The sequence below is a fragment of the Octopus bimaculoides genome, chromosome 16 (assembly GCF_046866305.1).
Source record: "Octopus bimaculoides isolate indiv1 chromosome 16, ASM4686630v1, whole genome shotgun sequence".
In the NCBI taxonomy this organism is placed as follows: domain Eukaryota; kingdom Metazoa; phylum Mollusca; class Cephalopoda; order Octopoda; family Octopodidae; genus Octopus; species Octopus bimaculoides.
Window position 1 is genome coordinate 27,863,944 of NC_142943.1, and position 25,000 is coordinate 27,888,943.

General features: G+C 35.7%; 3 protein-coding genes across 4 annotated transcripts in view; 2 read left to right on the forward strand and 1 right to left on the reverse strand.

Annotated features, from left to right (window-relative positions):
- The window catches only part of LOC149132320 (uncharacterized), a 19,855-nt gene extending 15,931 nt beyond the window's left edge, over positions 1 to 3,924 (reverse strand). Inside the window, exon 1 of the mRNA XM_089364877.1 lies at positions 3,894 to 3,924. Coding sequence (XP_089221003.1) covers positions 3,894 to 3,924 — 31 coding nt within the window. The remainder of the gene's footprint in view (positions 1 to 3,893) is intronic.
- The window catches only part of LOC128249659 (uncharacterized), a 36,724-nt gene extending 26,886 nt beyond the window's left edge, over positions 1 to 9,838 (forward strand). For both annotated transcript variants that reach the window (XM_089364855.1, XM_089364854.1), the window contains exons 2-3: positions 8,753 to 8,848; positions 9,516 to 9,838. In XM_089364855.1, coding sequence (XP_089220981.1) covers positions 8,753 to 8,848; positions 9,516 to 9,703 — 284 coding nt within the window. In that variant the 3' untranslated portion in view covers positions 9,704 to 9,838. The remainder of the gene's footprint in view (positions 1 to 8,752; positions 8,849 to 9,515) is intronic.
- Positions 9,839 to 12,870: 3,032 nt separating this feature from the next.
- LOC149132321 (uncharacterized) overlaps positions 12,871 to 25,000 on the forward strand; it is a 19,508-nt gene continuing 7,378 nt past the window's right edge. Inside the window, exons 1-3 of the mRNA XM_089364273.1 lie at positions 12,871 to 12,901; positions 20,231 to 20,266; positions 20,819 to 21,076. Of these exons, the coding sequence (XP_089220399.1) occupies positions 12,871 to 12,901; positions 20,231 to 20,266; positions 20,819 to 21,076 (325 nt within the window). The remainder of the gene's footprint in view (positions 12,902 to 20,230; positions 20,267 to 20,818; positions 21,077 to 25,000) is intronic.

Sequence of the window (25,000 nt, forward strand, 5' to 3'; positions counted from 1 at the left end):
TTGCGATGAAGCAAATTATCAAGAAGAAGGAGAATGAAAATGTTTTTTTACAAAGAAGTACAAAAAAGTACAAAATGAAGAAAATAATATATAAAACAATAATATATAAAAAAATAAATATACCCATACATTATATTGTCTTTGAGCTTTTGGAGTTCAATAGTAGTTCATGTATAAATTGGTAGGAAAAATAAGGATGCATGAGAGTTGAGAGTTTTGTTAGGTTTAAAAAAAGGGGTTAAAAGTTTGTGTTAAGCAGGAAATGTGGTGTCAAAACAGGAAGTGTGTGTAAGGGGAGACAAGTGTTTTTAGTTAGAGTTATGAACTCTTTTTTTCAAAACAGGAAGTTTGTGTCTGTTCATAGAGAAATAAGGTCACTGAGGGGTGTGTGTGTTAAGAAATGGTTGGAATTTCTCTATGAAAAGATTCTCCTTGTTGATTCTTTCTTGTGTGGAGATTCTGTCTTTACATTGATAGAAAGGGAATATAATGAATTTAGGGTTTTTGTTTCTGGCGCAAGAGTCTATGTGGCCACTGAGTGGAATTTGGCGGTATTGAGGGAGGTTTATTTGTTCCTTATGGACAGCTACTCTTCTACGTAATGGGAGGCTCGTCTGTCCGATATAGAGGTTTTGGCAACCTGCGCAAGTAAGGACATAAATGAGGTTACTCGAGGAACAAGAGAAATTGGTTTTAATTTTAAACTTTGTTCCTCGTTTGAAGGTAAATTCAGAGCCTTCAAGTAGGTAAGGGCAGGTGCCACAATTAGGGCGTGCACATTTTTTAACTGATGGGGGTGGAAGTGGTGTATGTAGTTTGGAATTGGTTAATAATGTTTTCAAAGATTTGTGTTGCCTTTTGCATTTAAGGACTTTGTGTGTATTAATGATATTGTTCATTTTCGGGTCTGTGGTGAGTAAGGGGAGGTTTTGTTTAATTGTGGTGAATGCTTCGATGTTATTGGGGTTATGGGTGGAGATGTATGGAAGTATTTTGGGGTTGGGTGTGTTATTATGTTGGTTGGTTTTTAGTGTGTTTTTGTCAAGCTCCTTGGCACGTTTTATTCCAAGATCTATGAGTGTGGAGGGATATTGGCGTTGTAACAGTGTTTTTTGAGATCTTGTAAGCGTATTTCTCGAGTGGTAGGGTCAGAGACAATGGTGCAAATTCTTTTAGCTAAATTAAAGGGGATATTTATCTTGGTGTGTTTTGGGTGGCATGAGCTAAAAAGGAGGTATTGTTGTGAGTCTGTAGGTTTGTGGTAGATGTCGGTTGTGATTTGGTTATTAGGTGTTTTTTATGATTAAGAGATCAAGAAAAGGGAGATGATGTTTGCTGAATTCCATAGTGAATTGAATGTTGGGATGTATGTTATTAAGAATGGATTTGAATTCTAGAAGTTTTTCATAGGGTTCATTCCATATGATGAAACAATCATCCAAATATCTTTTCCAGTTATCCATTAAAAAGATGTGGAAACCTCACGTCAGAAATTTGGACATTCTTTAAGAAATTTGGAAATTATATTCTATGCATAATGGCCATAACCCCCATGAAAATTCATATATTTTTGATGTTGATGAAATTTTAACCATACAGATTACACACAAATAAAGTAATATTTCGAAAAATTTTTCTTCTTAGAAGTTACAAAGACCCCTTCATGGGGACTTCACACCCACAATTTAGTCATTTTTCCTAAGCAAAGACGAATACAGTTGTACCATTGGTAGCTATAGGGTCACCCGAACATAACAGATGAGCATTATTTGTAATTCAACGGTACAACAGTGTAAGACTATCCTTTCAGATATACTTACATTGTGATTTCTGCAATGTGGTGCATAAATTGTCAAGTAAATGAGACTCATCTTTGCCTCCACTGATTCACTTGCAAAGTGATGAGTAAAATTATTTTGTTGCAGACCTCCTTTGAGTCTTTTTATTACCACTGCGACACATATAGTCCCCAGTTGGTAACATTGATTTCAAGGCCTTCCCAGATGAGTGACTGGTTGTTCGAAGACATTTATTGATTGTAAATATTTTCTGCCCAGTTACCTATCGGTAGAGTGGTCATTTGCAAACTCCAGAGGCGACACTTTCATTTCCCTTTACTCCAAACGTCACACATTGTTGTTTCTATTGAGTCATGCCCTTCCAATTGCTATAGATCCATAATGCATCTTAAAGCTGTACCTGTCAACTGTATGGTGAGGAATCCTACATTGGGGAGTAGTAACGACTAGGCTACGGTAGCTGACTGATTATCGTGATCATTCGTCTTTTGCTTTCCTGTAGCTTTGCTCTCTTTTACAAACCCAGTGAACATACATATATTTCCTATTTTAAAGAAATTAAAACAATACATATTACACACAAGTTAAAAAGATTCCCAACAATTAAACTTCTCTGATTGACATTAATACACCCATCACCAATAGGGGCCTTAACTCCCACAATTTTCAGCTCCATGAGCTCCATTTTTCAGGAGCAAAATTCTTTTAAGGTCCATGTAGTGTCTTAGGCCAAAAACATTTTTAACTTCCTGCATAGTTCGAGCCCACAGCAATATCTTATCTCCTCCACTATTTCAGTATTATGTGTCAAAAATGAAACAATAACATCACTCTACTGTAATGTCAGATACTTTCACTCTAACACTGAAACTATTCCACTATTTCAGTATTACCTGTCAAAAGTGAAACAATAACATGTCGCTACTGTAATTTCAAATATTTTCACTTTAATATTTTCAATTTCATACTGAAACTATTAAAGTGAGACTATACTCTCACATATATACAGGCATACTATAAGACCCAAGTAAAAACATTCCCAGCAATTCAACTTCTCTGGTTGACATTAACACCCCCACCCCCAATAGGGGTCTTCATTCCCACATTTTAGAGCTCCATGAGCTCCATTTTGCAGGAGCAAAATCTTTTTCACAGGTTCCAGAAGACTGAAATTTTGGAATATGCGCATAAAGATCAATAGTATGGGATACATGTCTCATGATTAGAATTTTTTTAGGGTGTGTAAAGAGGGAAAGAACCCTCATGTGCAATTTTGATGAAATTCGAATCATATGTATTCCAGTTCCTTACAGAAAATATAACAGAAAAGTCTCATTTTTCAATTGCATGTAACACGGGCAACGCCGGGTATCTCTGCTAGTATATATATATATATATATATATATATATATATGTGTGTGTGTGTGTGTGTGTGTGTGTGTGTGTGTGTGTGTGTGTGTGTGTGTGTGTGTGTATACATACATATATGTATATTCATTTGTACATATATATATATATATGTATACATATGTCTATATATATGTACACACATATACAAACAAACATACGTATCTACATACATACATGTATAATTGCATAAATTGGAGTCAAGAAGGAGTACAAAGGAACATTTATTTGTAAACCCTACAACGTAGTTCTTCCTTTTGGCAGGTATTTGGTTATGCGAACGTTTCTCTGCATTGAGAGATCTTGTTGTGTCAACGGGTCGTCTGCATGTTACATTATTAAGATATGGCCACATGACTATCGCTCCTTGTGATACTCAGTGGTGAATAAATGAGCAAAAACTCTACAATCATGCATACATACATTCATACATGCATACATACATACATACATACATACATACATACATACATACATTCATACATGCATACATACGTACATACATACATACATACATATATATATATATGTATATATATATGTGTGTGTGTGCGTGTGTGTGTGTGTGTGTGCGTGTGTGTGTGTGTGTGTGTGTGTGTGTGTGTGTGTTCTTGCGGGGTCTCAGTCCTATTGGCTAAACTCTTAAATGTTTAAAAACATTATTTATACAATAAAACATTTACTTACAAATAATTTGAAGACATTTCATCCGCAACATCTTGTCTGTTTTCTAAATGAAGGATAATCATTATATTAACCTTTTATCGATTTATCATTATTAGCTGGCATTGTATTCCTCAAGTGAAGTGTTTATATCTATTCAATACACCTTATGAAGAGAATCCGAATGAAAAGGTATTGACGTACAACTTGAAATGGCATAAGAACACTAAATTATACATTTATATATGCATATGTGTGGTTGTATGTATGTGTGTGTGTGTGTGTGTGTGTGTGCGTGCGTGTGTGTGTGTATTTATGTGCGTGTACGTGTGTGTATGTGTGTGTGCTTTTGCATGTGTATGCGTATGCATATTTATACTATTTCACAAAAATATCAATAATTTTATCAAAAACAATGAAAGAAACCATTGATAAATTTCATATCAAAAGAATTTCCCGCTTGAGTTGAAAATAAGAAGGTCACAATCATTTATAAAGTATATTGCCACTTGTGTTATCAAAACAATGACAGCTATTTCATCATAACTTATATCGTACTCAATCAACTGTTTTAAGAGCACCTGCCAATATATACAAACTGCACCATTACGAAAACTGTAAATCACAGCTAAACCTATCAAAAGAAGAGGAAAATTCAAAAAAATCCACCCCTACTCCAAGCTGCTCCTCTTTCGCCTACTATCTCCTCCAACCCTCACGTATTTATGATTATATCAAGTACAAGACAAAAGTCGAAACTAAACAACACTTAATAATACCACGCAGTAGTAAGAGCAAAGATGGCATCTCAAGACGGTTACAATACCAGTGATTGTAGGAGCACTTGAGACGATCAAAAACGGAACTGAAGGTTTATTTAAGAATGATCTCTGGATTACTATCCATGCAGAAAGCACAAAAGATTGTATTAACCGACATGACACACGTATTGAGAAGAGCCTTGTCGATGTGAATTTTCTTTCCTTTTTTGCCTTTTATTGTCTTTGTTTACTTTTATATTCTACATCTTTTCCTTTTTCTCTCTGTCTTTCTTCTTTTTTCCATCACATGACTTTGTAACTGAACAATCTGGTTTGATTATTTTAGTAGCCTACAAATATATACAGTGCGAAATATAACGTTTCCAGAATGGCAGAACAATGCTGAGTGGACTATAATAACTGTTATAATCTAATTACTCAGAGTCCGATATAATATTTCGGAATATAAAATGTCCTTCTTCAGATATTGCTAGGAATTGATCGAGTTACTGCTATAATCGGTTTTCCAACGGTTACTGGATTTTTTCGGAAGCGTCTCTGCAGTGGTCTTACGAAGCCTCTTCCGGAATTCCTCAGGAGAAGTGCGTGAGGGCGGCCATGTCTCGAGCTTGTGTGTGTTGGTATATCCGCAGCGCTGCTTCTAAGTTATGTATTATTCGTGCAGTTTTCCTTTTTATAATACCAGAACATGTTACCAGAAATGAACTTACACTCATCCAGATATAGCTGAATTATATATTGGTTGCTAATTTCCAGCCTGTTGTTAATTTGAGGTCCTAGTCTGTCTATGAGGAATTGTACAGTTTATATATATTGGCAGGTGCTTATCTCCTTAATTGTTTTCGTGCGTTTAATTTGTTGCAATAAAAGGTATGTTTACATATTCAAGTAGTTAGGGAGAAAAGAAAGGTAAAATTTTCACAGAAAATTATAGCTATTAAAGTTTAAAATTTTCTAAAGATGTTCGTTTGTATGTCTGGCCAGAGAAAACTGTAGTGCTCTTGCAATAAAAAGGATGTTTACATTTTCAATTATTCAGGGAGAAAAGAAAGAGTAGATATTCACAGAAGTTGTAAATATTAAGGTTTTTAGAAGCTTTTAAAGATGATCGTTTGTGTGGTCGTCCAGAGAAAATTCTAGAGATGTAAGTTTCTATCCTTATTTTGGGAGAAATTTGAAAATACCCACAGGAGATTGTAGATGTTCCAATTCCTGAAAGTTATTTTTCAGTTGTTCTGCTGGGTTGTGTTAGTGTTTCTGTCTTCGGTTACACACTGGTCTGTGCAGCCGCTGTCAAGGCTAGCGCTCTCTGTTATTATTATTATTATTATTATTATTATTATTATTATTATTATTATTATTATTATTATTATTATTAATCATTATCATCATCATCATCACCATTATTATTATTATTGTTCAGTAGTTTTATTTTTATAACGTGCTTTCACTTCACTACCGAGCGCAGCTCTGTGTGCCTTGGGTATGTGCTGTGGTTTGCTGTGGTGCTCTTATGTTTACTGTATTGAAAGTGTTTTGCGTAGGATGTGTGCAGTGCTCAGTAGTGCAATTTTCTGTATGTTATATATATTTGTAAGTCCTGGTGTTTTTGTTATGTATTTGTCTGAATATTTTTTTATTATACCTAAGGCACCTACTATGATAGGAATTGTTTCTGTTTTTAGATTCCACATTCGAGTTATCTCTATTTCCAGGTCTTTGTATTTTGAAAGTTTTTCCATTTCTTTTCGAGAAACGTTGTCATCTGCTGGTATTGATACATCAATTAGAAAGCATTTTTTTCTTCTTCATGATCTTTGACAACTACATCTGGTCTATTTGCCTTAATTTCTCTATATGTGTGTATTGGCATATCCCAGAGTATGGTTGCTTTCTCGTTTTCTGTGACCTTTTCTGGCGTGTGTTTATACCATCTTTTTTCTGTTGTTATTCCATAGTGTTGGCATAGCTTCCAGTGTATATAGGTCCCAGCTCTGTCGTGTCTGTAAATATATTCTTTCTTAGCCAGGACTGGGCAGCCAGAGATAATATGATTTATTGTTTCTTGTCCATCTCCACATATTCTACAGTTACTTGTTATATTTCTTTTCATTATGTGTTTTTGGTAATTTCTGGTGGGGAGGCTCTGGTCTTGTGCAGCAATTAAAAATCCTTCAGTCTCTGCTTTGAGTCCTGAGCTTCTCAGCCATTGCTGGGATTTTTCTCTGTCTATTTCTTTCGCATTTAGTTTAGCCCAGTATTTACCATGTAGGGGCTTTTCTTGCCATCGTTTTATCATGGGCCGTTGCTGTTCTAGTTTTAGTTTGGATTTCATTTGTTTTATAGCTTTTGTTGTTTCTTCTTCTTCTTCTTCTTCTTCTTCTTCTTCTTCTTCTTCTTCTTCTTCTTCTTCTTCTTCTTCTTCTTCTTCTTCTTCTTCTTCTTCTTCTTCTTCTTCTTCTTCTTCTTCTTCGTATTTGTTAGGTAGATTGATTTCTTGTTTGTATTTGTCAGCTTCCTTAAATACTGAAAACAGTTTTTTGTTTTGCTCGTGTTTTGTGGCTATTTGTATTAGCTTCCCTTGCTTCTGGAGTAGGTATTTTTGCAGTCCTATGGTGGTTATTTTATAATAGTTTTCTAGCTGTATAAGACCCCTGCCACCTTCTGTGCGTTGTATATATAGCCTTTCTATGTCAGATTTTGGGTGGTGCATCCTATAGCCTGTCATTATTTTTCTTGTTTTCCTGTCTATTTTACATAGTTCGTTTAGTGTCCAGTTAAGGATGTTGTAGCTGTAGCTTATAACTGGGACAGCTAAAGTGTTGATACCCATTATCTTGTTTTTAGCATTGAGCTCTGTTTTTAGTATTGATCTAACTCGTCTATAGTACTCTTTCTTTATTTTTTCTTTCATTTGTGTATGTTGTATCCTATCTAGTTCATTGACTCCTAAATACTTATATGGTTGGCTTTCGTCTAGTTCTCTTATTTCATTATTATTATTATTATCATTATTATTAATTTGGATATTTTAAAAGGATTGACGTACCTCTTCACAAAGGTAAATAGACAATACGAAGAGCATTTTGTCCGCGTGCTAACGATTTGGCCAGTTCGCCACTTTAACATTGCAGACAGCATATTAAAATTAATTCCGATCTATTCTACACGATTCTCCGAGCTGTTCCAGAAGAAAAATAATTTTTTCCTACTCCAATGCGGACTAATTGTATTTATAAGACATATACACTGGGCGCCTTATCAAGAACCGAAACCTCGATCTTCACGCTTGTTTTTATTGTTCTCGCATTTTGTGTTTAGAATTCATTCGTTTTAATTAATTCGCCACCATTTTAGACGAGACAGAGTTTAATCATGTTAACCCATTCCGGTTTATTGTCAATGATCTAACTTGACTTCAGCACTGCAATAAATACGAGATTCCAAGAGAAAAATATTTTCTTTCCTCTGCAACTTCCTAACAGTTAACTATGGCACCTTCTCGCGAGCTTTGCATCATTTACCCTCCTCCTTGCACGCAGTTATGGTTCACTATTAACAACTACCATGGTAATAGATTATCCATCAAATCTAACTAAATTTTGTGTTTACTTCCAATGCGTTGCAGTTGCATAACCACGTAAGTAAAATCTACAGCAAGTGTGAAATACCTTTCAGCAGTTCTTTGCAGTGCATCCAGAGATATTATCTAAGCAATGCACAGTCTTTCGCCAACTTGTCACGTCTCTACGTGTTACAAACAACTTGCTACATCGTGCCTGTTACGCCTTTCCCGTTACATTTTTTCCCGTTATACATATAAAGAAATGTTTGAAGTACATTACGAAAGTAGCTGGAATCTTTATAAACGTCTGTCCCCTCCCTTCATAACTGAGGCCTCGTGTGAATACTAGAAATAACTGATAGTAAATAAAACTCAACATATATTAAAGAAGTAATGATTTCTCATGTAAAATCATCTTATATAAATAGGGAAGTCGATTGTATTAAAGAGATGAGGATTTTTTGATCAATATTAAATAAATCACGAAAGATATTAAGCTCATCAGAAGAATAAGAAACTATTTTATTCTATTTCAGAACTTTGGAACGATTTCAAACTGTCAAATACACTGGAGAAGATTAACTCCGTGCGATGTGGTATCAGAATTTTCGACTCGTATTATTTCGTTAACAGTAAGACCGTTTTTTATTGTTTATTTTTTTGTGTTCTTTGTTTCTGTTTCTTGTTCTTCATCTTTAATTCATTGACCTCTAGTTCTTGCCACACAAAAAAAAAAGAATTAAGAAATTAATAAATATGTCTTTCTTCCACTTCACATGAGTAATTCTACTTAGAGACTTAATTCTTAATCGAATATATTAACAGTAAATTAATAGTCATGTAAAAAGGATGTAAAACAATCCACAAATACATTTAAAATCTGGAAGATGGGTTAATATTAATCCTCGCTGTCATTAAAAATCTCAACACGCTTCATTACTAACTTGCTCAGAAATACCCCCAATAAATCTCGCTGGTAATACGAGAACCTCTCTACCTCAAAGATAACCAGCCACTTACCCCTTCTCCCTCTCCCCTCATACATGCTATTTCAACAGCCAGATCCCTCATCAATTATTATTCCCAATCCTTCCTTTCTAGATTAGGCAGCACTCAGGAACTCACTCCCTACTCACACTAACCTAAAGATGCTCAAACGGAACATCAATAACATCGATCTATCGAATCAATAGACCACATCTATTCGTTTTCCTTGTACCTTGTCAATGAAGAGAAATCATTTCATTTATGTTGCTATATTTCTTGTGTTTTTTCTTTCATATTTTTTCTCTGTTGCAGAAAAAGAAATTAACGGCCAGACAGCTTATTCAACTTTTTCCTTCAAACAAAATCCATATCACAACCTTGTAACCGAGGCCCAAATGGATGCTCACTCGGTTCTGGATTGTTCACGTTTATGTATATCTTCTACATGTATCGCCTTTTCATATACTAACACTAAGTGCTTACTAAAGAAACTGAACTGAACTTTAATGGAATTCACCTGAAAATGATTTACTTCTCAATGAATTGTGAACAAGACTTCAACGGATCATGTTTGCTAATAATAATCATATAAAATAAAAAGTGTGTTTCTTTACTAATAAAATCAATTTAATTCAGATATTTCTTTTGTTAATTTATATTTATTACTAACGTTTTTCCTTTCAAATTAGTCTTCTCTTATAAATTCATTCACACATTTGAAGGTTTATAAGATTAGTAAATTTACCCAAGTAACTCTGGAGAACTTCGGTATTATTTAATCGACCTTCAAAACATGAAACGTAGCATTAACCTGGACAGCATTTGATCTCAAAGCGTAACGGGCCTAAACTAAATACTACATGCAGTTAAACCGAATCTTTAACGCTTTTTATCCATCATCTAAATAATATATCAAATAAAACATTTGCGTTTGGTTGATTTCTTTTGAAAGTGAAAGGATTTGCAATTTAAACTAAAAAAAATGGTGAAGGTAACATCGAAACCTTTTCTGAAGAATGTGGTAAACAGTTTACAAGAACTATTGTATGTCCATTCCACCGTAACGAAGCACCGAAAAGCTTTTTGAGTTTCAGCTCTGGTCTCTCAAAAGCTATTTAAGCAGGTAATTCTAAACTAATTTGATCAAGGTTTACAAAGCCAAATTTAAATTTAAAATTTTTGTTTACTCTTTGGACGAAACTTTGCATTTCAGCAACTTATTTTGCATATAACGTCAGTAGAGGTCAAATGAAATACGAAATAAATAACAGGCAAAACGAAATTCAATAGAAATTCGTTCATACACACAGCAACTCCATAAGTTCTGATTTTTGGTGAGTTATACATAGCTCTTTAACTCTTTAACTCGCTTCAGCTCTAAAATTGCATCCATGCTGGGGAACCACCGTTGACTCTGCTATGCCTTCATCATTTGAAACCTGCCTGATACGTGGCATTTGATGAATGAAAGAGTTTGATGCTGCTGCTCACATCTGCGTTTCCTGCCGTGAGGTAGGCTTCTCTGGAACCCTTGACATTTTGAAGACACCTACATCCACTCTATACAGGCATTTTGGAAGGATATTGAAGAGCTGTGAGCCATTGAAACCCAAGCTGTTCCTGCATCTGATCCCTATTTTGATGGTAACGGTGGGATCTGTGGCACTCTGCAGTGGTGCCCCGTTCTGCTATTTGTGTAACTTTCAATGCCACAGTACGAGGCCTTCCAGAATTTTCCAGATGTATATCACAGCATATCTTTCCCGCCTTCGTTGAAGGGAAAAGAGTCTTAACTCTTTCAGAGTTTTCTAATAGTTGATACGTTGCATTGAGACGATTTTCTTTGTGTAGATTTGTTTGATTACTTCGAGTTCCGCTGTTATTAATTTTATAGTGTGTAGTGACCATAGTTTGGAGCAGTAGTCCAAGAAGCTGAGGACATATGTCTTCCAAAAGACCATCATAGTTTCCTTTTCTCTCGTTCAGAATACCCCCCTACAAACCGCTGTATCACAAGAAACATAGTTTATAAGTGTTCAGTATCATCTGCCAGCTGTAACTTCATTTATATCGACTCATGTAGCACCACCTTCAAAGCTAGAGTGAGCAACCACTGCTCCAGCTTCAAGTCCCAAACAAAATCCAGCAGCATGTCGTTACCTCAGCTTATCAATAAACTAAAACAAGGTTTGATTCAACTCTTTACACTCTCAAGGGATCCATAATCACCCACGCCAAGCCATACATCAGCTATAATAACAAGTTTGATCTCTGCACAGCCTAGGTCTTGGCTACTTTGCAATCCACGAACTGTCTTAATAAACGCAGTAGTATAATATCTACCTGCAAACATTGGTCACTAAATCTATTCTCAAAATACAAATAATAATAATAATAATTACCCCACCCCGCTTTTTCTCCCCTAACCTTCATAAAGTTTCCCTCTTTCGCGTAAAATTACAAGTACACACGCCATTATGCACTTCACCATTTTAATACTGTAAACACGCTCAACACACACTATATACATTCCTCTATTGAAAACAGCCGCCACCATTCTTCCCCCTCATTTTCTTACTTTCTTCATGCATGTATATTTTTTCTCCACGACTCCACCTTGACCAAAAGCATTTCCCCTCCATATTATTTTTTTTATAATGCCACTCTCTTTGCTAAATTTTGTGATTAAGTTACCGGTCAAATGCCACGGTTAAATGTCACCTGTCAAATGACCGTGCTTAAATTAATCACTCTATCTTGCTTTCTTCATACACACTTTCTTTCTCACCCTTGATCAAAAATATTTCCCCTGCCTCTTCCCTCCAAATCATCATTTTTAGAAAATACCAACCCATTGCTAATTTTTGAGATTCAGCCAAACCAGATCTATTGATTGTTACCGATCATATGACCTTGCTTAAAATCCTCTTGCTTTTTTCGTTGTTTTACATTAATATTCTCCCCTCCTTCTGTGCTCTCTACACATTCTGATTGAATATTCCATGCATCAACATGTCCCTTCTTGCAACAATGTAGCCTTTAATTTAATGAAGATATCCTTGGCTTGAAGACTAGCCTGTGCTATGCAACTCGCCTGGATATTTACCACTTCTGAGGTTCTGCTCGCTATGAAACATATGTAGCCCGGATCTTATCTGCTTCATTCCGTAACTCTTATTCGCACACCCAGCAACCCTGGTCACCTACTGTGAAATATAAAACGAACATTTTCAGCTTATCGTACTTCGATACGAAAATAATCAACAACATTCCGTCTCAATATACCACTACTGTCCCTGAAAGTTGTGTTTTTTATGTTTACTACAGATTGTTTGGCCCATGAATCTTACATTTGTATATATATAGGTTATATATATATACATATGTATGCATGTATGTATGTATAAACATATGTGAGTGTCTGCGTGGGGATGCATGCGTAAATATATCATTTCTTGTTCTTACACAATTTCCAGTTGTAAGTCGATATCATTTCATCAGGATTATTTTCATAAAGTGCAATGCATAAATATAAAAACTCCACTTACATGCTAATATTGATAAATCGATAGGAAGTTCATATAATGAACATCTTTCATCAAGAAGGTATATTTAAACTAGTAACATCTCGCTCTTGACAGCCATTTCTACCTAGAACACAGACAGGATGCTGCAGAAGAATTGCCTTCAAATTATTTGTATGTAAACGTTTTATTGTATAATTAATATATTATATTTCTAATTATTTAAGGGTTAAACCATCACGACTGAGAGCACGTAAGAATTCACCTTTCTATATATATATATATATATATATATATATATATATATATATATATATATATATATATATATATATATATATATATATGCGCGTGTGTGTGTATAGATAGATAGACAGATAATTAATGTGTGTATATGTATATATGAATATATATATGTATGCATGTATGTATGTGTGGATAGATAGATATAGATATAGGTATGTGTTGAAAAGTATCACATGAGTGGACATGTATGAGGAAAATAAGGCAAGGTAGAAAATGCTACAATAATATTATATCATGAAGTACATTTTGTAAAGATTACTATATATATATATATATATATATATATATATATATATTTATTTATTTATTTATATATGTATGCATATATATATATATATATATATATATATATATATATATATATATATATATATATATATATATATATATATATATCTGTAAAAATATGTGACACTTATTCGGTATCCATGATAAAACTCCGAGTTTCGGATGCCGGGGTGGGAAATCAAACCAACATCTCTTCAGTTATCCGGCCATTGAAAATTCCTGTGAAAAATGTCATTTTTCACAGGAATTTAAAACTGAAGAGATGTTGGCGTGGGCTCCCACCCCGGCATCCGAAACTCAGAGTTTTATCATGGCTACCGAATAAGTGTCACATATTTTTACAGATAAATTCCTCTATTTACATAATATCGAGATCTCTTTCTTTCTTTTGTTGTCCTTTTTATCAATATATATATATGTATATATGTATGTATATATATATATATATATATATATATATATATATATATATATATATATATATATATATATATATATATATATATATAGGTGAGAAAGTTGGTATGTGAAAGCACGTGGTTGGATGTATAAAAGATAATAAGAGTGAAAAAACAACAGAAGGCTTGTGTTACTTGGTTAAAGTATATATTTAAATTATGTCAGAAAAATGTTAGAAAAATGTTAGAAAAATGTTAGAAAATCTTTTTGGTATATAAACATTGTATTTTGAGAAATAACTGGTTTCGTGTTGTCTTTTCAAATTTCTCTACTTCATTGTGTCGTGTTCGCTCCAGTCTGAGAAAGAAGAGTTCTAGATAGGGGGAGGTAATTAGGGATTTCTTCCGGTATAGGGGAGATAATCGAAATCTAGGAGGTGGTAGAATTTGATTAATTTACCATGGTTTTATTCTATATTTTTTCCCCCTTTTTTCCCTCAGTGGGGTGATGAATTTCCTTATTTAAATGTGTTAGCAATGGTTAAGTTTGGGTTTGTATTTTTGAATGAAAAAGGTTTCCTTATTTAATCTAATCTGTGTTGGTGTTTTAATGGCACATTGATAAAAAGGAAAGATTATAAATTGTGGTAGCATTTGTTTTGCGCATTTCTCAATATGATCACTAAAAGGTATCATTCGGTATTCTGGGTGTGCAATCTTCTGGCGGTGCAGAGTGCATCTACGTCTGAGCGATAATCCTGTGGACCCTATGTAGTTCTCGTGGCAGCCCGAGCATCTTATTACATAAATAAGATTTTCTGAGGCACAAGTAAAGTTAGATTTAACTTTGAATTTGTGTCCCTCTTTGAAGAGGAATTCTGAACCTTCTAGAATGTTTGGGCATGTTGCACAATTTGGTCGACCACATTTGTTTACTTTCGCATCTGTTGTTTCGGAAAATAATTTTGCCTTTGTGAGGATCTTTTTCAGTGATTTTGGTTGTTTGTGGCTTTTGATGATTTTGTGCGTGTGTAAAATTTCCTTTAATTTGGGGTCCTTATGTAGCATTGGTATGTTTTGGTTGACGATGGTGAAGGCTCCTTTGTTTCTGGGGTTGTATGTGGATATGTATGGCAGTATTTTCGGGGAATGTGTGTTGTTGTGTTTAACTTTTCTTAAGTTTTCTATGCTAATTTGTGATGCACGTCTGATTCCATCCTCTATGAGTTGAACTGGGTAGTGTCTGTCAATTAGTGTGTTTTTGAGTTCTTGTAGTCTGTAGTCTCTAGTATTTTCTTCTGACACTAATGTGCATATCCTTCTTGCAAGGTTGAAGGGGATGTTTGTCTTGGTGTGTCTTGGGTGGCATGAATCAAATAGTAGATATTGTTTGGCGTCTGTGATTTTGTAAAATATGTCCGTTTCTATATTTAGGTTTATTTTTTTAATTAGTATATCCAAGAATGGGAGCTCCTTTTGGTTGTACTCCATTGTGAACTGTATGTTTGGGTTTACACTGTTCAATAGACTTTTGAATTTCAAGAGTTCATCTGTGTTTTCATTCCAGAGTATGAGACAGTCGTCCAGGAACCTTTTCCAATTTTCTTTTATGTATTGGGAAAGGGTGTTTCCAAATGTGGATAAAGATTCCTGGTATATTATTATTTCCAAGTAACCCATTGTTAGGTTCGTAATGACTGGAGCTGCCCTAGTGCCCATAGCAATTCTGGATTTTTGTCGGTAGAAAGTATTGTCAAACATGAAGCGGTTGTTTCGTAAGATGAATTCAACCGATTTAGTAATGAATTCTTTACTGATCCTGTTTGGGATTTCTTTCGGGAATTGATCCAGCCAGAATTGAATTGCCTCAAGTCCAGAATTATGAGGTATACTGGTGTATAAATTAATCACGTCAAATGAGACCATGATTGTTTCTTCCTTGACTTCCTTTGGGAGGTGATTTAGCATATCCAAGTCATCTCTGATATAGCTATTTATGTGTTTAAGGAAGGGTTTAAGGAGGATGTCCATAAATAGACTTAGTCTGTGTGTTTCACAGGCTGGGCCAGCTATGATGGGTCGCAGTTTTAGATCCCCCGGGTTTGGTGTATGTACATATGTCTTTGGTGATTTTTTGATGGTTTCATTTATGATCTGGCTTTTGTGTATTTTTGGCAGACCATAGAAAAGGCTGGGCTTGCATTTGAAGTTTGTTAGAAAATCAATCTCCTTGATTGTCAGTTCATTTCCATGTGTTTTAATTAGTGAGGACAGGGTTTTCATTAATTTTTGTGGGGTGTTTCTAACATTTTTCTGACATAATTTAAATATATACTTTAACCAAGTAACACAAGCCTTCTGTAGTTTTTTCACTCTTATTATCTTTTATATATATATATATATATATATATATATATATATATATATATATATATATATATATATAAGCAATGTTAATTCTCTAAATGAAGTATTAACAGTAACTGCACGATAAAGTGTAGTATATTGCCACTTAAGTGTGGCTGACCCCTAGGGGTGGATGTTACTGTTGCTTTTAGCCCCAGGAGGACATCTCCTCCAGCTGGCTTATCGACACACGACTGTGTCCTGTTTGCCAAGGGAAGTTATCCCTCTCACCTCGATCTGCAGCACGAACGTATCCGGATTTCAGGGTTATTTCCCTTCGTCGGCGCCCGATAGCTGCTGACCTTAGCGAGAGAGACAAAAACCTGGCAATCTTATATCTTCTTTTCCAGTGAAATTCTTCACTGATATCGAAAAGGTGAAAACAAGCAATGTTAATTCTCTAAATGAAGTATTAACAGTAACTGCACGATAAAGTGTAGTATATTGCCACTTAAGTGTGGCTGACCCCTAGGGGTGGATGTTACTGTTGCTTTTAGCCCCAGGAGGACATCTCCTCCAGCTGGCTAAAAGCAACAGTAACATCCACCCCTAGGGGTCAGCCACACTTAAGTGGCAATATACTACACTTTATCGCGCAGTTACTGTTAATACTTCATTTAGAGAATTAACATTGCTTGTTTTCACCTTTTCGATATCAGTGAAGAATTTCACTGGAAAAGAAGATATAAGATTGCCAGGTTTTTGTCTCTCTCGCCAAGGTCAGCAGCTATCGGGCGCCGACGAAGGGAAATAACCCTGAAATCCGGATACGTTCGTGCTGCAGATCGAGGTGAGAGGGATAACTTCCCTTGGCAAACAGGACACAGTCGTGTGTCGATAAGCCAGCTGGAGGAGATGTCCTCCTGGGGCTAAAAGCAACAGTAACATCCACCCCTAGGGGTCAGCCACACTTAAGTGGCAATATACTACACTTTATCGTGCAGTTACTGTTAATACTTCATTTAGAGAATTAACATTGCTTGTTTTCACCTTTTCGATATCAGTGAAGAATTTCACTGGAAAAGAAGATATAAGATTGCCAGGTTTTTGTCTCTCTCGCCAAGGTCAGCAGCTATCGGGCGCCGACGAAGGGAAATAACCCTGAAATCCGGATACGTTCGTGCTGCAGATCGAGGTGAGAGGGATAACTTCCCTTGGCAAACAGGACACAGTCTTGTGTCGATAAGCCAGCTGGAGGAGATGTCCTCCTGGGGCTAAAAGCAACAGTAACATCCACCCCTAGGGGTCAGCCACACTTAAGTGGCAATATACTACACTTTATCGTGCAGTTACTGTTAATACTTCATTTAGAGAATTAACATTGCTTGTTTTCACCTTTTCGATATCAGTGAAGAATTTCACTGGAAAAGAAGATATAAGATTGCCAGGTTTTTGTCTCTCTCGCCAAGGTCAGCAGCTATCGGGCGCCGACGAAGGGAAATAACCCTGAAATCCGGATACGTTCGTGCTGCAGATCGAGGTGAGAGGGATAACTTCCCTTGGCAAACAGGACACAGTCGTGTGTCGATAAGCCAGCTGGAGGAGATGTCCTCCTGGGGCTAAAAGCAACAGTAACATCCACCCCTAGGGGTCAGCCACACTTAAGTGGCAATATACTACACTTTATCGTGCAGTTACTGTTAATACTTCATTTAGAGAATTAACATTGCTTGTTTTCACCTTTTCGATATCAGTGAAGAATTTCACTGGAAAAGAAGATATAAGATTGCCAGGTTTTTGTCTCTCTCGCCAAGGTCAGCAGCTATCGGGCGCCGACGAAGGGAAATAACCCTGAAATCCGGATACGTTCGTGCTGCAGATCGAGGTGAGAGGGATAACTTCCCTTGGCAAACAGGACACAGTCTTGTGTCGATAAGCCAGCTGGAGGAGATGTCCTCCTGGGGCTAAAAGCAACAGTAACATCCACCCCTAGGGGTCAGTCACACTTAAGTGGCAATATACTACACTTTATCGTGCAGTTACTGTTAATACTTCATTTAGAGAATTAACATTGCTTGTTTTCACCTTTTCGATATCAGTGAAGAATTTCACTGGAAAAGAAGATATAAGATTGCCAGGTTTTTGTCTCTCTCGCCAAGGTCAGCAGCTATCGGGCGCCGACGAAGGGAAATAGCCCTGAAATCCGGATACGTTCGTGCTGCAGATCGAGGTGAGAGGGATAACTTCCCTTGGCAAACAGGACACAGTCGTGTGTCGATAAGCCAGCTGGAGGAGATGTCCTCCTGGGGCTAAAAGCAACAGTAACATCCACCCCTAGGGGTCAGCCACACTTAAGTGGCAATATACTACACTTTATCGTGCAGTTACTGTTAATACTTCATTTAGAGAATTAACATTGCTTGTTTTCACCTTTTCGATATCAGTGAAGAATTTCACTGGAAAAGAAGATATAAGATTGCCAGGTTTTTGTCTCTCTCGCCAAGGTCAGCAGCTATCGGGCGCCGACGAAGGGAAATAACCCTGAAATCCGGATACGTTCGTGCTGCAGATCGAGGTGAGAGGGATAACTTCCCTTGGCAAACAGGACACAGTCGTGTGTCGATAAGCCAGCTGGAGGAGATGTCCTCCTGGGGCTAAAAGCAACAGTAACATCCACCCCTAGGGGTCAGCCACACTTAAGTGGCAATATACTACACTTTATATATATATATATATATATATATATATATATATATATATATATATATATATATGGGAGAATGTACGAAAAAACAACAACAGACGAGGACAGGTGGTGTAAATAACAAAAGGATGTATTAGTATGACGCTCGGGAATACGGAAAATCTTTGACGTTTCGAGCTACGCTCTTCAACAGAAAGAATACGGAGACAAGGAGAAAAACACAGAGAAAAAAAATTGAATAGTGTTCAGTCAACGGTCAATATATATATATATATGTATGTATATATATGTATGTATATATATGTATATATATATATATATATATATATATATATATATATATATATATATATATATATATATATATATATATATATATATATATATATATATATATATATATATACGAAAACCAAGAGGAGAGTGGACCTAGCTGAATTTGCAACGACTAAGATGCATAATTGTCATTTCCCTGTTGATTTTAGTCAGGTGGTTATTATGTATCGTGTTTCATGCATATTTTTGTCAATTCTTATACGTTCTTCTCTCCAAATTACATTGCAATATATGATCCAATCGACATATACTGCTGTCTGGAAGCATTATTTGCCTTGGCAATGAATGGCTCACCAGAAAGTATGTCGTCACCTTTCATTATATATTTGGTTATTTAGTCTGTGTTCTGCATACAGGAGGAAGTCCTAAAAACTTGCCATCGTCTTATTTTAAATCAATGCCTATTCAGTGAGTAATTTTCACACCAAATTTATATTCTATGTTCTGGTTAAATACGTATTAGGCTTTATTTCCCAACGGATATCTGAGAAGACCAAAACATGACTGGAGTTAGCCCCAGACCTACTAAAAATTAGATTCGTTCCCCACTGCTTACTTCTATATCATTTTTAATCAATTTCAATTTCCGATTCTCTCTCTTCCATCTCTTGACTATGGTTATTATTCATTCATGTGACTTTTTTCTCTTCAATACGTGTGTAATTTCGATTAATTAAAACCTCCTTTCGGTTCACTACATTCACTCTTTGTCCTGCTCCTTATTTACGTAATACTTTCACAATCTTTTCTGAAATGTCTAGAATGTTCTCTTCCAAGAAATACTGATGCTTCTTATCTCGTTTGAAAACATTTCTTTTTCTTTCTTCATCTTTCTTCATCTTCATATTTTCTGCTTTGTTCCTCTCTCTCCCTTTGTCTCACTCTCACTTCTCTCCCTCTCTCTTCTCGTCTCTATCTTTCTATCTCCCTCCAATTTATCGCTTTTCCTTATTATTTCAATGGATAATTTTATGGTGATGTAGTGGTGGTCATCGTCGTATTTGTTATCGAATTATGCTTGTAGCACTTCTCTTTCTTATTCCTTTCATCTTTATATTTTTGTAAATTAACGTTAAACGTGAATATGAAATATGAAATATTTTACAAAATAAATTTTCGTTGCAGTTCTCTTCTACATCTCATTGAAATTTGGAAATGGACGTAAGTAGATTTATATCAATCCATAGACCTATATTTATGCAAAATATGAAAATTGGTATACAAACACTTCATTTATAAGTTCAACATATTTTCCTTCTCAAAATAAATTAGTTGGAAAGAAAATTTGAAATTCTGAATTCATAACAAAACAGCCGCATGGTGGCAAATTCACTTCTTAACATTATTTCCATTGATTAAAATTTAGTTTTTCGTTTGTAAGCATTTTGTTAAATTTGACTTAAGAGCTGACAATAGGGCAAACTTTACAAGAGACAACCGTTAAACATTATAAAACATAACATATGAATCATTTAAATAAATAAACAACTTTAAACACTCATTCGCAGTAATTTTCATTAAACATATAATATATCCCAAGATGCTTTGTACCTACACTATGGTAGTAACAACTTTATCACTTCTTTTATGTTAAAAATATCAATATTGATCGTCAAACTTTTAATATTCTATTTCTTTATTATTATCTATTTTCACAATCTTTTATTTTCGTCATCTTATTTTGGTTGTTTAATTTGTCTGACTTTGTTACAGTTGAATATCTGAAGTATTTTTTGAAAGTACAACACTGTACTCTCAAAGAAGGTAAAATATTGACGACACTTGACGTGGATGCCTTCGACTGTTCGAAGAAGTGTTTGGAAACTTCGGTGTGTAAATCCTTTGTGAACAGAGCGAAAAGTCCAAGCTGTATTTTATACGAAGATGACTCAACAGAGAAGCGACTAATAGAAGTAACTAATACCCATTTTTATCAGTTGAGAAGATCTGTGCCGACGAAGTTTAGAGACGGTAAACAAATATGAATCTTCTGGTATTTATTTCATTCCTTGACTTGAATTCTATGTTTTAGTCGAAAGAGAGACAATACTGTCGGCATTTCAAAAGTCTCTGCGATTTCTCTGGTCAATGTAAAATGGTGTCTGTAGATAAAGATTGTTTGTAGAGTTTTCGTTCCAGAGAGTGATGGTTCTAATAAAGTTTTGAGTGATGTGTTTTGCAGCACAGAATTTGGGATTGAGATACAAGATTGCCAAGGAGACTAATAGTAGTAGTAGTGTTTTTTCTTTAATCATGTCTACTATAATGACAATGCCTGATTACATGAAGCCCACTTCTTGACTTGAATATAGTTTATCGACGCAAATCATTTTGTCCGGCTTTCTAACGATTCAGGAAGAGCGATCAAAGAGACTAAATTCAATTCTTTTTTGAGACGTCATCAGTGGCAACTTTAAGACTTCACTAAGTCACTGCTTATATACCCACTATTACTAAGAGTTTAGGTAGAGGGGAATGGTTTTATAAGTCATCATTGGGAGCTAGAAACCTAGAGGAGACAGACAGATAGATATATAGATAGATAGATAGATAGATAGATAGATAGATAGATAGATAGATAGATAGACAAACAAGCCGGCAGGCAGACAAGCTGACAGATGATGATAATAATCCTTTTGTATTATAGGAACAAAACTTAGAATTTTGTGGGAGGGAATAATCGATTACATCGACCCAGAATGGATGAAAGGCAAATTTCGACTACGACGAAATTTGAACTTACAACGTAAAGACACTCGAAATGCCGCAATGTATTTTGTCCAGCGTGCTAAAGATTTCAGCAGCTCATCACCTTAATAACAATGATATTTTCTTTATTAACCACAGAGGGTTCCTATGGAATATTGGAGACGGTATAGGACAATACAATGCAAACAGAGTGAGATTGAAATGTGTAAATTCTAACAATTAAAATCCTCAAAAGAATTAGATTTATAAGGGCTGCTCGTGAAAATCCCACAAAAACACGATATCCTTAACTTTCAGGGCAGGTACCCTCTCCCCTTTATCGAAATTTGATCTAAAGGCGCATGCTTAGAATAGGCTCGTCCATTCAGACCGTGCTATTTTCACCAACCTTTTAACAGATTTGCCTGTAGGCAGCACTTGCTTCTCTACCCTTACATTACTTTCAAAGGAAACTTGAAAAACTTGATGAGGGCTCAGCCAAACAGGTGCCTTTCACTAAGAAACCTGACAAATAAACACTGCCTGTCCTTCCCGGTCAAAGGAAGGCGACGTGGTTATCTTCACGATGGACTCATTCGATAGCCGTATATGTCATACACGCGACAGCAGATGTTCGACATAAATGCACAAGTCAGCAATGCTCGGATACTGCACGAGAGCGTGCAGAGCAGTTTCGTCGCTCTGCCCATGTCTCGAACAAGCTCGATAAACGGCTTCCATGCCTGAAGAGTTTATCCCGAACCGGCAATACCACTCGGTAGCATTGCCATGCCAGGCATTTCTGGAAGTTATCTATGGTTTCCGGCACAAGAATCATCTGGAACAAACAGTCGACACCTAGTGTCTCTCCGTGAACGCTGTCAAACTCGCCGCGTCTAACTCTCTACAAGAAGCCAGTGTGGAACTTCCGCCGACCGCATCGCCCGACTGACAGAATATTGTGAGCATCTGATGACACTTTAGGTACCAGGCGCTTTGTTCAGTCTATGCTTGATCAAAAAGTGCAGCTGAGTCAAATAGACAAGCTATGGAAAATCCTTTCTGACAAATGACAACAACCCCTGCTCACCGTCAAGGAAACGCTGGAGATGTCACATTCACAATATTTTGTTTTTTCATTGTCACTCGTATGAGGTAGCGATTATCAGGTTGCGCAATTACCAGTGTTTTTATTGTGATACCATCACTAGATGTATCATTAATCAAGACATGGGCAGACTCCGCCCGCTTCCTTTCATTATTATTATTATCATCATCATTATCACTGATATCACTGATATTATTGTTTTTATTATTTACTATTTGTCATTGTTATATTAATATACTCAGAGGTTACACAGGCCTATGCAGAGCAGGGACGGCACCAATTTCCAGCGCTGTTCACATGGACAACCGCATAGAAAATTCCACTATTTGATCTGACCTTCCTCAGCGATGTCATTTGTAATTTTGAGAGAGGCATTAAGGCTAGACAGAAGAGGAGTGGTGATAGTGAGTCACCCTGGAAAATGCCATCATGAAATTCTTACATCTCCAATATTTAGAGATTCATTGTCACCGTTCAAAGTCAGTATGGTTCTCCATGATCTCATACAGACAAAAAGTTTCGCAGAGTAGGAGCTATTTTATACATTTCCAGGCATTTCTTAATCCAGCTATGTGGTATAGACTATCAAAAGCTTTTCTTATAATCTACCCAGACTATCGACAAGTTTTTGTGCCATTTGTGATAATCTTCCAAGGTCATCTTATTGATGAGAAGCTGATCTTTACAAACATAAGATCCACGTCTACATCATTTTTGATCATTAAGGAATATGCTACTTCCTATTAAAAACTATAGGTATATTCAGTCAGGACAGATGTTAGTGTTTTATACATTGTTGTTAATTTTTTGGTTCATTTGTTTCTTAATTTTTTTTTTTTTTTTTTGAAGTAGGAATGTTAAACCATTAACTAGCCAAGACGGGATCATACTAGGATGTTGCAAAACATCGTTGTAAAGTTTTGTTAGTAGTTCATGGTTATTATTAGTTCATTAGTTATAATTATTGTTGTTGTAGTTGTTGTTGTTGTTATTGTTGTTGTCGTTGTTGTTGTTGTTGTTGCTATTATTATTATTATTCAGTAGTTTTATTTTTATAACGTACTTTCACTTCACTACCGAGCGCAGCTCTGTGCGCCTTGGGTATGTGCTGTGGTTTGCTGTGGTGCTCTTATGTTTACTGTATTGAAAGTGTTTTGCGTAGAATGTGTGCAGTACCCAGTAGTGCAATTTTCTGTATGTTATATATATTTGTAAGTCCTGGTGTTTTTGTTATGTATTTGTCTGAATATTTTTTTATTATACCTAAGGCACCTACTATGATAGGAATTGTTTCTGTTTTTAGATTCCACATTCGAGTTATCTCTATTTCCAGGTCTTTGTATTTTGAAAGTTTTTCCATTTCTTTTAGAGAAACGTTGTCATCTGCTGGTATTGAAACATCAATTAGAAGGCATTTTTTTCCTTCATGATCTTTGACAACTATATCTGGTCTATTTTCCTTAATTTCTCTATCTGTGTGTATTGGCATATCCCAGAGTATGGTTGCTTTCTCGTTTTCTGTGACCTTTTCTGGCGTGTGTTTATACCATCTTTTTTCTGTTGCTATTATTATTATTATTATTATTATTATTATTATTATTATTATTATTATTATTATTATTATTATTATTATTATTGCCTTTACACAGCTTCTAACGCTGGTGATGTACTATAGTGTCAGCTGTTCACTACTAGTGAACTAAGGTAACACATCTTATCTTTCGAGCACCTTCCGGAGTATTCGAGCGGTTTGAAGCAGTGCTGTTTTCTGCAAGTGATCCACCCTTATTGCAGTCCCTATTTGTTCTACGTACTTCTCGAGAATTTTGCTCACTGTTCCCAGGGCTCCGACAATTATTGGTACTACTGCTACCTTTTCCTCGACCAGAACTGCTTAACTTCCCAAGCAAATCTGTCATATCTCTCGACTTTTCCTTAACTTCCCAAACTAACCTGTCATATCTCCTTTAGTATTATTATTTTATGGTTGACTTTTGCTTTGCATGTATACAAGTTGGGTCCAAGTCTCACCCAGAGACCTCAAGAGACAACAAGTTAGAAGTTCCTGTAGGTGTTATGCCTAGGGTACCATATATTTG